This window comes from Artemia franciscana, unplaced genomic scaffold, assembly GCF_032884065.1.
Source record: "Artemia franciscana unplaced genomic scaffold, ASM3288406v1 PGA_scaffold_50, whole genome shotgun sequence".
NCBI lineage: Eukaryota > Metazoa > Arthropoda > Branchiopoda > Anostraca > Artemiidae > Artemia > Artemia franciscana.
The window spans coordinates 68,491-83,498 of record NW_027062691.1 but is presented as its reverse complement, the minus strand read 5'-3'; the positions used below and the strand labels follow the sequence as shown (position 1 = coordinate 83,498).

At 35.8% G+C, this 15,008-nt stretch overlaps 1 protein-coding gene and 1 long non-coding RNA gene across 9 annotated transcripts in view; one reads left to right on the top strand and one right to left on the bottom strand.

The window, feature by feature from the left end:
- LOC136041931 (uncharacterized) overlaps window positions 1–10,375 on the top strand; it is a 66,486-nt gene extending 56,111 nt beyond the window's left edge. For 2 of the 8 annotated variants that reach the window (XM_065726727.1, XM_065726726.1), the window contains exons 8-9: window positions 2,723–2,943; window positions 9,763–10,375. In XM_065726727.1, coding sequence (XP_065582799.1) covers window positions 2,723–2,943; window positions 9,763–9,809 — 268 coding nt within the window. In that variant the 3' untranslated portion in view covers window positions 9,810–10,375. Of the gene's footprint in view, window positions 1–2,424; window positions 2,505–2,529; window positions 2,663–2,722; window positions 2,944–9,762 lie in introns of those variants that run through there. The other 6 variants (XM_065726729.1, XM_065726731.1, XM_065726730.1 and 3 more) reach the window with 4 other exon arrangements.
- Window positions 10,376–11,336: 961 nt separating this feature from the next.
- Window positions 11,337–15,008, bottom strand: part of LOC136041938 (uncharacterized) — a 37,811-nt gene continuing 34,139 nt past the window's right edge. Inside the window, exon 7 of the long non-coding RNA XR_010621133.1 lies at window positions 11,337–11,776. This is a non-coding gene — a long non-coding RNA (uncharacterized LOC136041938). The remainder of the gene's footprint in view (window positions 11,777–15,008) is intronic.

Sequence of the window (15,008 nt, the reverse complement as noted above, 5' to 3'; positions counted from 1 at the left end):
AGCGTGGATATCGTCTGTTTGGCAGAGGGGGTTAGGATCAACCCTGGACTTGAGTTTTCTAGAAGGTGAACTTGAAGCGGATCTCATTGAGACCAAAGGAAAATATATCAACTGTATTTCAGAGAGCGTGGATATCGTCTGTTTGGCAGAGGGGGTTAGGATCAACCCTGGACTTGAGTTTTCTAGAAGGTGAACTTGAAGCAGATCTCACTGAGACCAAAGGAAAATATATCAACTGTATTCCAGAGAGCGTGGATATCGTCTGTTTGGCAGAGGGGGTTAGGATCAACCCTGGACTTGAGTTTTCTAGAAGGTGAACTTGAAGCGGATCTCATTGAGACCAAAGGAAAATATATCAACTGTATTTCAGAGAGCGTGGATATCGTCTGTTTGGCAGAGGGGGTTAGGATCAATCCTGGACTTGAGTTTTCTAGAAGGTGAACTTGAAGCGGATCTCATTGAGACCAAAGGAATATATATCAACTGTATTTCGGAGAGCGTGGATATCGTCTGATATTGCAAGAATATCGTCTGTTTGGTAGAGGCGGTTAGGATCAATCCGGGACTCGATCAGGTATAGAAGAATATTTTTAGTGAGGGTTTGGATGGCATCATTGAAAATGAAGTCGGCTAATCACAGAGCCTTGTTTTACACTGGGGATGCTAAGCTGCCTACCTAGTCGCAACTAGATGGATGCATTGCTATGCCAATTCCAAATCATATAAATTTAAATATGCATTTCAAAAACAGAACTTTAAAAACAAGACATTTGAAAATATAAAATTCATGTCGAAAATTTTAATTTGAAATTAAATATAAGATTTCTTTTTTCACTCATGTTTAGGTTTAGCCAAATTATTGTGGCCAGTACATCTTCTAAAAAGCCTCAAGGCTCTCCTTTAGTTTTATATGTTTTGGACATAGCGCAAAATAAAAAAATGGAAGCACAAAAACCCACTTAAATGTTATATTTTCTTGAAGACTGATAGCTGTTCCTTCCCTAGGTGAAGATCTTAATACCTATTTCTCTTAACATCGAATAAGTTTGTGTTGCGAAGGTTATTTGTGCGAGGAATAAATAAAAGCTCCTTTTATTAAACAGTGAAAACATATCCACAAAATCTGGATATTTCGATCACTGATGTATGGGGTCGAAATATCCAGATTTTTTGTATATGTTTTCAATGTCTAATAAAAGGACTTATCCCAATTTGAACTTTTATTTAAAAGCAAAAGAAAAAAAACTACCTAATTTAAGGTATTACGTCGAAAATATTTTTGCGATTAATATTAACTCATCTAAATATTAATCACTAACGAATAACAACATCCGCAGTCCATAGCATCATGTGAAATACTCTAGACCCCTAAGAATGACAAGTTTCAAGTATTTCAAACTGAAATATTTAAGTATTTCAGTTTATGTTAGATGGCATCTATGGTGGCAAGGGGGCATTATGTTAGATGGCTCTTCTAGGGATATAGTAGACAATTAAACTATTCGTCAGTTGTCTTGTCTGCTGATACTACTGTCAGGCCTGAAATGCTAATATTAGAATCGTATGACAGTGGGTTTATATACAGATATACACGGTTTTAGTGACACAGAGCAACATATAATAAATTTTGTCGTCTGACAAGTACATTTTGGGCCCTTAATATTATTTTTCTCCATCTGAAAAATTGCATCTGGCAGAGTTAATATTCTTTATGCTGCTTCTTAATATTCATTTATATGATTCTGTGAATTTTTGTACGATGAAAATCTTGACTGTATGGTTTTGCCATTTGTTTAATTCTTATAACTATTATAAACTACTTCTAATTTACTCTGAAGTTTGTCGCCTAATTGCAGTACTCCTTTAGTTTTACAACAGGCGTAATAATGTTCCTATCAGCTGATATGTGGCACACGCTTATCAAATAGAATCCTTGTTGCAGTAGATGGGTTAAAAGCCTTGCAAATGTATTTGAATTAATGAATTAATGAACTCTTTACTAACTGCTAAATTACAAAAACTATAAATACACACAACCGCCGGGGGAAGGCTCAAACAGCCTGATGTTGGACGGCTGTAATCCTCTAATTCTCAACCTAATTAATTAAAAAAACAAATATTAAAGAAGGACAAAAATACTCTCACACAATTACCCCTTAATACCAGAATATGCATAAAAAAGGTTAACAATAATAATATATACATAAAAAAAAAATTAATTCCCCACTCCCAATAAATGTTTTTTTAATTTTACTTTAAACGACCCAAAATGTTCTGCCTCCCTAATGCCAGCTGGGATATCATTCCAAATAGCCGGAGCTAAATACCTAATAAATTGTAGGAAAAGCACACGGAAATGTGCCGCGAGCAAATACTTAATTTACAGTTTAAAGCTATTTTCATCTAAAGAATGTTATTTTTCAGGCAAACCACCTTAAATGTTAAAAAATCTGTGGCTGAAAAAATCGCAAATTGTAAAGATAGTGAAAATTCACCACCAAAGTTATTTTTAAGAATGTTATTTGTCAGGCAAACCACCTTAAATGTTAAAAAATCTGTGGCTGTAAAAATCGTAAATTGTAAAGATAGTGAAAATTCACCACGAAAGTTATTTTTAAGAATGTTATTTTCAGGCAAACCACCTTAAATGTTAAAAAATCTGTGGCTGTAAAGATAGTGAAAATTCACCACGAAAGTTATTTTTAAGAATATTATTTTTCAGGCAAACCACCTTAAATGTTAAAAAATCTGTGGCTGTAAAAATCGCAAATTGTAAAGATAGTGAAAATTCACCACGAAAGTCTCGCCGAGGTTCCACTGACTCAACGGCAAGTGGAGGCCAGTCTGCCGTTAGTTCAAGTGAAAGAAAAACACGAAGCACGCCAATGAAATCTAGCAATCCACCTTTTGGAAGGTCAACACCAGATTTGACTCTTAAAAGAGGTTCGTTTTATTGCGTTCTTATCTTATGTTTTTCTTTTTGCTTTGGACTATCATATGGAATTGTAATAGAAATTCGATTAGATGCGGTTTTAGGGGGGGGGGGCAGAGAGGGCACTTGTCCCGGTTACAGAAATTTTAGGGATGAAAAATTTCTATTAAATAATATAACGGTTATAATTATTTTGTAACTTTGAAACTTTGTTTTTAATAAAATAAAGTAGAGGATAAAGTTGGCAGTAAGTATAAGGGAATTGAATCCTAAATCTTCATTTTCTCCTTATCTTCATCACCATTCCTTGAAAATAAAATTTAGTAAACCATATTTATTTAGTTATAAGGTTTTTTCTGTGATATTTCACACTAGTCACACTAATCTAGGTTTTGTCTCGGTTGTAAGAGAGACCAGAAGCGTCACTAAATTTGATATTCATTTGAAAATCATTTACCATTTTTGTTTCACTCACAGTTGTAATAGAGTTTTTTTGTTTTTTTTTATTGAAGGGGTTTTCAGCTTTTGAAATCAAGAAATATTTATTTACATATGGAAGTTGTTTAGGGCAGCTGTGAAATCAGAAATTTAATGCCTCCAACGTTGTAGCATCCTTATTGTGTGCATGACTCAGGATTCATATTAAATGAAAAAAAAAAAAAAAAAAAAAAACAACAAGTTTGTTAACTGCAAGTAAAGACCGACATTAAAACTTAAAACGAACAGAAATTATTCCGTTTATGAAAGGGGTTGTCTCCTCCTCAATGCCTTGCTCTTTACGCTAACTTTTTCTCACAACTCTACTTAAAAAAAACTTTAGCGTAAAGAACGAGGCGTTGAGGGAGGGGACAACCCCTTTCATAAACGGAATAATTTCTGTTCGTCTTAAGTTTTAATGTCGCTTCTTTCTTGCAGTTAAAACTTTTTTTTTTATTTAATTTCTAAACGTTTTTGAATTAATGCAGGTTTTGAAGTTGGGTACATGAATAATAAAAACGAAATTTGCATATTAATATTATTTTTTTTGCTAATTGTTTTTGTCATAGTTTTGACCGGACGTTTTTGAAAAAAAAAAGGTGTGGGAGGAGGCTTAGTTGCACTCCAATTTTTGAGGCAACTAGAACTTTTTATTTTTTTACAAAGGTACGTAAATATACGTAACTTACGAATTAACTTACGTATATAAGGGGGTTCTCCCCTCGTCAATGCCTCGCTCTTTACACTAAAGCTTCAACTTGATCCCACTTCTTTAAGAATGATCCCTGAATCACAAACGCCGTAGAATAAATAGTTGAAACTACTAAAAATAATTTAGCGTAAAGAGTGAGGTAGTGTGGAGGAGACGAACCCTCTTATATACGTCATAATTTCTGTTCGTTTTAGGTTCTAATACTGCCCCTTACTTCCACCAGAAAATTATCTATATTATTTAAAAAAATAATGCTAGAAAATCCTGCGGCCTCTTCATGGAAATTTTCTACCCTCATGATAAATTCCTCCCTGGAACAATCCTTCCACGTAACCCCCTCCCCCGACCACCCGTTACTTTATGTAACCATTTACTAACCATTACTTTATGTAAACAATGGTCAAAGTTTGTAACTTGCAGCCCCTCCCCCAGGAACTTTGGGGGAGCCAGTCGTCCCCAAAGACATAATTATTAGGTTTTTTCGACCATGCTGAACAAAATGACTATCTAAAAATTTTCATCCAGCTATGTCGGCAAAAAATAAGCGTGGAAGGGGGTCTAGGTGCCCTCCAATTTTTAGGTCACTTAAAAAGGGCGCTAGAACTTTTAATTTCCGTTAGAATGAGCCTTCTCGCGACATTCTAGGACCACTGGGTCGATACGATCACCCCTGGGGAAAATAAAAAAAACAAATAAACACGCATCCATGATCTATCTTCTGGCAAAAAATACAAAATTCTATATTTTTGTAGATAGGAGCTTGAAACTTTTACATTAGGGTTCTCTGATACGCTGAATCTCATGGTGTGATTTTCGTTAATATTCTTTGACTTTTAGGGGGTGTTTCTCACTATTTTCTAAAATAAGGCAAATTTTCTCAGGCTCGTAACTTTTGATGGGCAAAAATAAACTTGATGAAACCTATATTTTTAGAATCAGTATAAAAATGCCATTCTTTTGATATATATGTATTGGTATCAAACTTCCATTTTTTTAGAGTTTCGGTTACTATTGAGCTGGGTCGCTCCTTACTCCGGTTCGTTACCACGAAGTGTTTGATTGTGTGTTATGACTTCTGAAGAGTATTGGTTGGACTTTTATGTTTAGGGCGAAATATGCTTTAAAGAATATTTAGCTAAAAGGAGGATAGATGCAAGGGAAGCCAACTAACTTTTAATTTTGCTCGTATAAGGATGTGTTTTTAAGGCGTTAAACTCTGATGCTTGAAATGTTCTGAATCTTGAAAAATGGTTTGGCCGTGTCAAAGGCTCGTTAGTTACCTATTTATGGAATAACCCCCATCCCCTCATTAATCAGGTAGATTATTTCTAGTTATCCGTTTTCAGCACGAGCCTATCCCAGGTTTAGAACTATCTCTATATATTCTTTTGCTGAGAAAAACCCGCACTCACGAGACAAGCTGAAGCAAATTCCGATATATGACCCCGCCCCCCTCTGCCAAAGTAAATATTGTCTGTGTGCCTTTCTTTACTGGAGGTGGCAAAAAACAATGCACAGGAAATTTAGAAATTCCTATCTTGTTTCAAGGTCATTAAGAGGCTCTTATATCTGTCGATGTTTTTTTTGGAAGCCAACACGATTCTTTAGTACATGATAAGAGTGTAAAGATATTACTTATTTTGTGCACATAATCAGAATAATGCTAATCTTCATTCTTCTATTGTTATGGGGACTAGAACTGGTTTTAGATACCATTTGTTGAGACTGCTGAGAAAAAAGCCCTCTGTAATAAATGATAAAAAGGTTGTGTACAATTTTTTAAATGTCTTTCTTACTGTTCTTCAGTTAAAGATCCTCAAATGGTTATATAAGGTTCCATACTTCATGCAAAGGAATCTTAAATTCAGTTGCCAAAATCCAGGGAAAGTAGGGGGTGGGTTGGGTCTCCCAGAATAGTTTGTACAAATACATCATTAGCAATGGATAAGAAACGATTCTGGAATCGCCTCGACCTCTTCCAAGAGTTAAAAATACATTCCTTCTATTCTCTCATTGAAGTCACTGGTTTAGAGAACAAGGTAAGCTTGTTGACTTTAGCCTGTTGAGATCCCCAATAGGGTCTTCAAAGGTTCAAAGGTGGGAAGAGGGTTACTTGGTTTGAACCCATCCTCACCCTGAAGTATGTCTCCGGCTTTCTCTTTATTTGCTGCACGAAAATCTAGTGTATTGCTCGATCTCAAAAAATAAGTTTAAGTGTTATTCTGTCATTCGAACTTTTGTTTTTAAATAAATAAACCCCCGCTCACGTGTGATTTATGTTCATACCCCCCCCCCCCCTATTTTCATCTATTAAAACTATAGCAATGAAGAAATTTGTAGCGACGAAGAAAAAGAAAGTTAATTACAGCGAGTAAAAAAAAAAGACTAGTGTGCAAATATTTCCGTCGATACCTCCGCTTAACCGTCCTCAGAGCGGAAATTGAATTAATGCTCATAAATAGATGAAGGAGAATAAAGAGTAAAATAAGGGGAAATAAAAGAAGACGGCTGATGAAACAAAATAAAGCAAGACAGCCCTTTAAAAAAAAGAAAAAAAGGGTCCTTTTTTTGTACTGAGGGCGTTGAGCAGAGGTTTCAACTGAAATATCTGCGTCCTATTGTTCTCTTTTTTATATCTGGGATTATATTCGTTTTTATGGCACTTGGTATTAACCAAGTGACATATAGCAATCGCCAATTCTCTCGGTCTATCTGTCTGTCTGTCGGTCCCGGTTTTGCTACTTTAGGCACTTCCAGGTAAGCTAGGACGATTAAATTTGGCAAGCGTATCAGGGACCGGACCAGATTAAATTAGAAATAGTCGTTTTCCCGATTTGGCCATCTGGGGGGGGGAGTGGGGGGCCGGTTAATTCGCAAAAAATAGAAAAAATGAAGTATTTTTAACTTATGAGCGGGTGATGGGATCTTAATGAAATTTGATGTTTGGAATGATATTGTGTCTCAGAGCTTTTATTTTAAATCCCGACCGGATCTGATGACATTGGGGGGAGTTGGAGGGGGAAACCTAAAGTCCTGGCTTTGCTACTTTAGGCACTTCCAGGTAAGCTAGGACGATGAAATTTGGCAAGCATATCAGGGACCGGACCAGATTAAATTAGAAATAGTCGTTTTCCCGATTTGACCATCTGGGGGGAGGGAGTGGGGGCTGGTTAATTCGAAAAAAAAAAATGAAAAAATGAAGCATTTTTAACTTATGAGCGGGTGATTGGATCTTAATGAAATTTGATGTTTGGAATGATATTGTATCTCAGAGCTCTTATTTTAAATCCCGACCGGATCTGATGACATTGGGGGGATTTGGAGGTGGAGGAAGCCTAAAATCTAGGAAAACACTTAGAGCGGAGGGATCGGGATGAAACTTGATGGAAAAAATAAGCGCAGGTCCCAGATACATGATTGACATAATTGGAACTGATTCGCTCTCTTTGGGGTAGTTGGGGGGGGGGAGTAATTCTTAAAAATCAGAAAAAAATGAGGTATTTTCAACTTACGAACGGGTGATCGGATCTCAATGAAATTTGATATTTAGAAGGATATCGTGGCTCAGAGCTCTTATTTTAAACCCGACCGGATCTGGTGACATTGGGGGGGAGTTGGGAGGGGGAAACCTAAAACTTGGAAAACACTTAGAGTGGAGGGATCGGGATGAAACTTGGTGGAAAAAAAACACGAGTCGTAGATACATGATTGACATAACCAGAACGGATCCGCTCTCTTTGGGGTAGTTGGGGGGGGGGGTTAATTCTGAAAAATTAGAAAAAATGAGGTATTTTTTACTTACGAACGGGTGATTGAATCTCCATGAAATTTGATATTTAGAAGGATATCGTGTCTCAAAGCTCTTATTTTAAATCCTGACCGGATCTGGTGACATTGGGGGAAGTTTGGGGTGGGGAAACCTAAAATGATGGAAAACGCTTAGATTGGAGGGATTGGGATGAAACTTGGTTGGAAAAATAAGCAGAAGTCTTGCATACGTGATTTACATAATTGGAACGGATCCGATCAATTGTGGGGGGGGGGTAATTCTGAAAAATAAGAAAAAATTACGTATTTTTAACTTACGAAGGAGTGATCGGATCTTCATGAAACTTCATATTTAGAAGGACCTCGTAACTCAGATATCTTATTTTAAATCTCAACCGGATCAAGCGTAATTGGGGGGGGGGACAGTTGGGGGGACCGGAAATCTTAGTAAATACTTAAAGCGGTGAGATCAGAATGAAACTGGATGGGAAGAATAGAAACCTGTCTAAGATACGTGACTGACATAACTGGACCGGATCTGCTCTCTTTGGTGGAATTGGGGGGGGGGGGTATTTTGAAAATTGAGGTATTTGTAACTTACGAAAGGGTGACCAGATCTTAATGAAATTTGATATTTAGAAGGATCTTGTGCTTTAAAGTTCTAATTTTAAATTCCGACCAGATCCTGTGACATTGGGGGGAGTTGGAGGGGGAAACCGGAATTCTTGGAAGACATGAAAATTGGGGTATTTATATCTTACGAATAGATGATCGGATCGGATCGTGATGAAATTTGATTTTTAGAAGGAATTCATGTCTCAGAATTCTCTTATTTCAAATCCTGACCATATCTTTTGACATTGGGGGGAGTTGGAGGGGGAAATCTTGGAAAAACACTTGGAGTGGAGGAATCGGGATGAAGCTTGGTGGATAGAATAAACAAATGTCCTTGATACGTGATTGACAGAATCGTACTGGATTCGCTCTCTTTGGGGGAGTTGGGGGGAGGGATTCAGTGATTTGGCGAGTTCGGTGCTTCTGGACGTGCTAGGGCGATGAAAATTTGTAGGCGTGTCAGGGAGCTGCACAATTTGACTTGATAAAGTTGTTTTCCCAGATTCGACCATCTGGGGGGCAAAAGGGAGAGGAAAAATTAGAAAAAATTAGGTATTTATAACTTACGAGTGGGTGATCGGATCTTAATGAATTTTGATATTTAGAAGGACTTTGTGACTCAGAGCTCTTATTTTAAATCTTGACCGGCATTAAGCCTCTTATTTCTCTTTTTAAATCAATCTATTGATTCATAGAATTTTGTTAGAGCTCATACCATATGATCTCTTGGCTCTTAGCTCTTCTCGCCTCGTCACAAGTGCCATATGAGCTCTTAGCTCTTGTTCTTCTTAAATTTTCTCGTGCTTAGCCAGTGTGGTGTCTGAAATCATTTATGGAACTATAATATGAAGCTTGTTATTTAATTGTTTTCATTTTATTTTGCCTATACATAAAGTTAATATATTTTATAAATATATAAAAATCAGAAAAAATAAATATTAAACTAAAGTTTAATTTGATTCAATTTTTACTTTCTTAATTCTATTGAATTAAAATTTGAATTATATATATTAAAATAAAATTTATATTTTCTCTTTGCTGTTGCTGTAAAGTCTCGTTAATTAGATGTTTATTTAATTAATTAAAATTAATTTAATTTCAATTTAATGTTTTAAAATAAAATTTGTATTTCTTTTAGGTTTTGCTGCAGCATCTCGTTAATTATATTTTTGTTTCATTAATTTGATTAATTCAAACATTTAATTCAATTGAAACTTAATTTATAATAAGTTAAAACCATATTGATATTTTATTTCAGGTGTTGCTGCTGCGTCTCGTTCAACACCAAAACGGCGAGTTAAGTGAAAAAGTTAACAAACTATTTAAAAGTTTTATACAAATTCTTATTATCGGAGTAAGTGTATGAACTCTCACTTAGATTTGACCAAAGTTTATTTTTGTTAATTTTCGCCAGATATCCATGTATATTATAACGTGTATATATTATATATATATATATGTGGAATATGTATTATTTCAAGTTGTCTGCAGTTAGCTCATATTGCTATGCATTTTTTGCAAAAAATTCGGGTTTTATTCGTTCTGTTTCTAAATTATTTTTCTTTCCATTTTTACTTGCGTCAATTTAAAAGTATGTGAAATCGTGCGAATATTAGACATAAATGTCAGGTGGAACCGGAATTGTTAAACCCGAGTATTGCTAGTGTTTTGTTCATGTAAATAAGAATGTTGATTTTGCGATATACGACTTTATGTTCTTTATATTACGCATATTTGTGCCTGTAGTTTTTCTATGTTTGCCTGTTTTTATTTGACCTAATCCGACTTACCGAAATTTTCATTGAAATAGTCTGAGTGGGTTATTATTGTTGATTTTGGCAGTAAAATTCGTATTAAAATATTCCATAATATTTATTTTGTGTTCAACGCTTTAGAAGGAGTAGGCTATTGGCTACAAAGTGAGTATGGGATTTGTTGCGAAATATTGTTTCAAGTTTCAATAGTTCCAGCTGGGTCAATTTAGAAAAAGGAATTTCAATAATTTGATAAAAATTTTGTCTCCAGTTTGTCCACATGTTTTGAAAGGAATATTAGAGGTCCAAGTAACTAGTTATAAACTATAGCTGACTTCACTTTAGTCAAGTAAGTACCGTAGTAGCCCCCCCCCCCGAAAACAAATGGCGAAGACATTCTTAATCGCACTAAATAATTCTTCTTCTTCCTCTACTGGATTTTCTCATTTCGGTGTATTTGCATGTCGATAAAGAAGAAGTCGGAACCCAACAATAACTGCGCCGAATTTCATAAATAATAATAAGGTTAATAAACCTTAAATCTCTTTATTATATCTCGAAAGCATGGTTGCGGACAAACAGCTTTTGACTTCTTTTCATTAAATTTGAATTTCCACATGTTCATTTGTTAATTTGACTTTGATTTGTCTTCTTAAATGGCTGGGAATGCTGGGGGACAGATCAAACTGGCTAACTATTGTATCTTTTGACCTCAAATAATTCAATGTGAAGGTTTTCTTGATTTCGTTAATACTTTTTCTATCATCATTTCGTAAAGAAGTGCAAACAACTCATATTTGGCAAAATTGTGCTGTTCCAGTCCGTGTAGGGATAGAGTGTAATGAGGTAGAAAAGCGTGCATTGCACGCGAAAAGTGTGCGATTTGGCAACCCTGTTTAACAACGGATCTTGGTCCCTGCGTCGATCCTGCAGTAGCGTTGGGTCCATAGAGGGGTCCATATCCGGATAGTCAAGGAGCATGGGTTATATAATAATTTTTTTTGTGAACAATCAGAGTGAACTATCAAATGTGGTTGAGAATCTCCGAAAGGCTTTGCTGGATAAAATGCCTTCTAGGCTGTTAAGCCTTGGTCTTGTCATCGTCATACCTTGATCCAAGTTTATTAGTAGTAGTAGAACAATTTTATTAGAAATAAACATTTCTTAATCAATGGCACAACATAAGCGAAGCTTGCGAGAATGTGCTAAATTCAAGAAAAAAAAAGAATATGGAGAATGAGACCATATACCGAAACCAACAACCATAAACAATACATTACCTTACGTGACCCCAAGACAACAACAAATTACATAAATATTACAAATGAATAACCTATAGAAAATTTAAGCTCCGTATATAAGCTCTCCCCGTAAATACTCTCGTTAAACTCTCCGTATATAAGCTCCAATTCCTCCATGTTTTCGAAGTTGACGATTCCTATGATAAAATGCATACCCCGGGATATCCAAGAGAGCAGAGTTATGCTCATTTAGCCATGTTTCTGTGAGACCAATAACCTGAAAAATGGAAAGTTCACATATCTCGCTTAAAAAATTAAAAGATGAATTCAAACCCTGGCAGTTAAGATTGAAAACTCTGAGATCTTCAGAATCACCACCACTATACCCGGACCTCAAACCCTCTTTAAATAGGTACTTCAAATTACAAGAAACATATTGACCAGCAATTCCAATATCATAATTCCGGTGGAGCTGCTCCGTAAACATACTAGCAAAATCCACAAATGAAGCTTCCGACAGTTGTTGCCCGGGGTGCCACGATCACCATCAACCATATTCATATACTTTTACAACAAAGTAATATGGCCTCATCTCCACAATAAGACAAAAAAAAAAAAAAATAAAAAACAACTAAACATGAACAAAATAGAATATAACAAACAACAACAAAATGACACTTTCCATCTCGGAAAAAAAAAGAAACAGGCCGTATTTGATTTGCCCGTAACGACTCCATATACAAGTCACCAAATACAGCGGCTCCAAGTTCCATAATCACACAACCATAATTATTGGGACAAAATAACAAGTTTTATTTTTTTTTTAAATTGGTTATTTTCAATAACAAATAAACACTCACTAAATTTAACAGCAGCAAACAAAATTTAAGAAGCCAACAAACTCTTAGCATTGTACCAAGGCTCTTTAATAACACGGTTGTCCTTTTTAACAGAGATGCTGTGTGGTAGGGTAGGAGGTACCCAGCATTCCACACCTTTATCCACCAAACGCTTACGTAACCTAAGTAATTCCTTACTCAAAGCCAGTACACGCGGTGTAACGTCGTCACTAATAAAAACAGACTTATAAACACCGAACCCTCCCTTTTAATTTTTTCGTGTTGCTTAGAATCAAGAAACGTGCCTGGACACTGTTCACCCTAATTTTAACAAAATTCTTGGAACAGTGAATGGTGGCAACTTGTCAGTTGGGAGGGACAAACCATCTACAATCACTGCCTCATTCAAGGGGACATCATCAAGGCCCCAAAACAGCAATTTGTACAACTTGTCCCAATTTTCATCAACAAGAGACTGGGACACAACCACTTTCATTTCCTCGTTGCATTTCTTAATCAGCTGTGACTGGGCTTTCACAAAACTTTGTAGAGCTAGAAGTTCCGATTTCACTGTTGTAATTTCATTGTCCGTTGCACTACTTTTATTTTTTAGCACCACAACACGACTGTTAACTATACCCAAATCATTCTGAATTTCAAGTACACTCTGTTTTAGGGTTTCAATGTTTACATAGATGGATTGGACTATTTCCAAAATTTTAATGATGTTCTCTGCATTCGTTTTCTGGCAATCCGCATTGACACACTTACTCGAATTACTAGTCGAATTGATAACCGGATCCGATAACTCAGCTTCTGTCCGGTTGCGTTTGAGTCTGGATTTCCTTCCCATTCTGACGTTATCCAAAATAGTATAAGTCACCTACCTTGACAAAAACACCCACATCCGGATTCCTCAGGAACTATCTGGAACGTAGAACTCACTCCTTTGTATCCAAGATTTCAATTGTAATAATTAATTAAAGCAATTATCACAATATCATTCATATAAGTCTACAACATAGCATAGCAACCGTTGTAGCCGGGCAAAAGCAGTCAGACAAGTTTATCCATTGACGGTTAAATGCTAACTGAAGTTTCAAGAAAACGCATATCTCTCCCGAGTCATCAAGTCCCTTTAATCCCCATTCTTATAGATTATGAACAAGTGTTTGACTCAGCTAGTAGAAAAGCTTTAGTGAAGCTCCTATCCTTGTTTTACATACCCGATAAATACATTAAGGTGATCAGTGCTATACACAAGAATAATATTTCTGGGGTCAAAGTTGGAGATTAGGTTAGGATTAAATCAGGGGTTTAGCATATTTAGGTTCTGTCCTGTTTGTATGGATATTTTTTGATGGACTTTGTCCTAAGGAGCTCCGCAAAGGCAATGCGAAAACACGGAATCAATAGAGGAAGTAAAACTTTCCTAGACTTTGATTATGCTGATGATTCGAGCCTCCTAGAGGAAAAGGTTGGCAAAATAAGTGGATTTTCATTGTTGATGATTAAGGGTTTTCATTTTTTAAGAAGACCAAGTTGCTAAGATTGGGAATAAGTGAAAGTGAAGAGGTGATGTTGGGTAAGGAGAAGATTGATGAAGCGGAAAGCTTCCCGTACCTAGTACTATTAGTAAAGAAGTTGGGTGCAGTGAAAATGTTAAAAGTAGAATTGCCCAGGGTGTTTTTTCACTGTTGAAAAAAGTTGGGAAGAATAAAAAGATTAAAATATTAGAAGTTGCAGTGATGACAGTGGTCAAGCATGTTTCCTCCCCAAAACGGAGGAAGATTTGCTTGATCTTTCGACAGAAATTGACTGCAGATTGTTTTGGGTGCCTAACTGACTGACCGCATCCGAAATAGTAAGCTGTGCGGAAAGTTTTTCAATCCGGTTTTCTAGGGCTGTAATGAGAAAAAGACTGAGATTGCTAGACCATATTAAGTTGATAAAGGATAAAAACTTTCCAAAGATTATCCTTATGACCAACCATGTAGGGCCGAACAAAAAACAGGTCATCCCTGAAAAGGGGCAGAATTTTTTAAGGGAGGCGTAGTAACATAAAGTTTGGAAACCACTGGCGCAAAGAGTGAGGTATTGAGGAGGTCGCAACCCCCTCATATGCGTAATAATTTCTGTTCGTTTTATGTATTATTGTTGCTTCTTTCTTTCGTTTTGAAAAACCTGCGTTTTTTCTTTAGCTTAATCAGAAATAGTCATGTTTGAAGCCCCTTTTTTTTAATAAACCACAAAACATTGAATAATGCTATAATAGTATTAAAATGAATAATATATATTCACGAACGAACTTCCTATAAAAAACAATTTAAATTGAAACGTCTTCAATAGATAAATAGCTCCAAAGATATCGACTTGGAAAGAAAAGAAAATTGACATCAATATGAAATACTAAAGTAACAGCGTTTGGAGTGAAAAACTTTTGTTTCTCTGAAGATTTTTTTTTTACAATAGAAACGTAAAAGAATGTATTGGGACTTTAATAACAAGTCCCTATAAGTACTATCGGGGCTTTAATAATAAAGACGAAAGTCAGGTATAAAATCATAGAAAAATTCGTAGAAATTAAATCTAAAATTGATCAATGGCTCATAAAGCGGTGAGCAACATATGATGGTATCCGGGCAAAATTAATTATAGCACCCCCTTCCC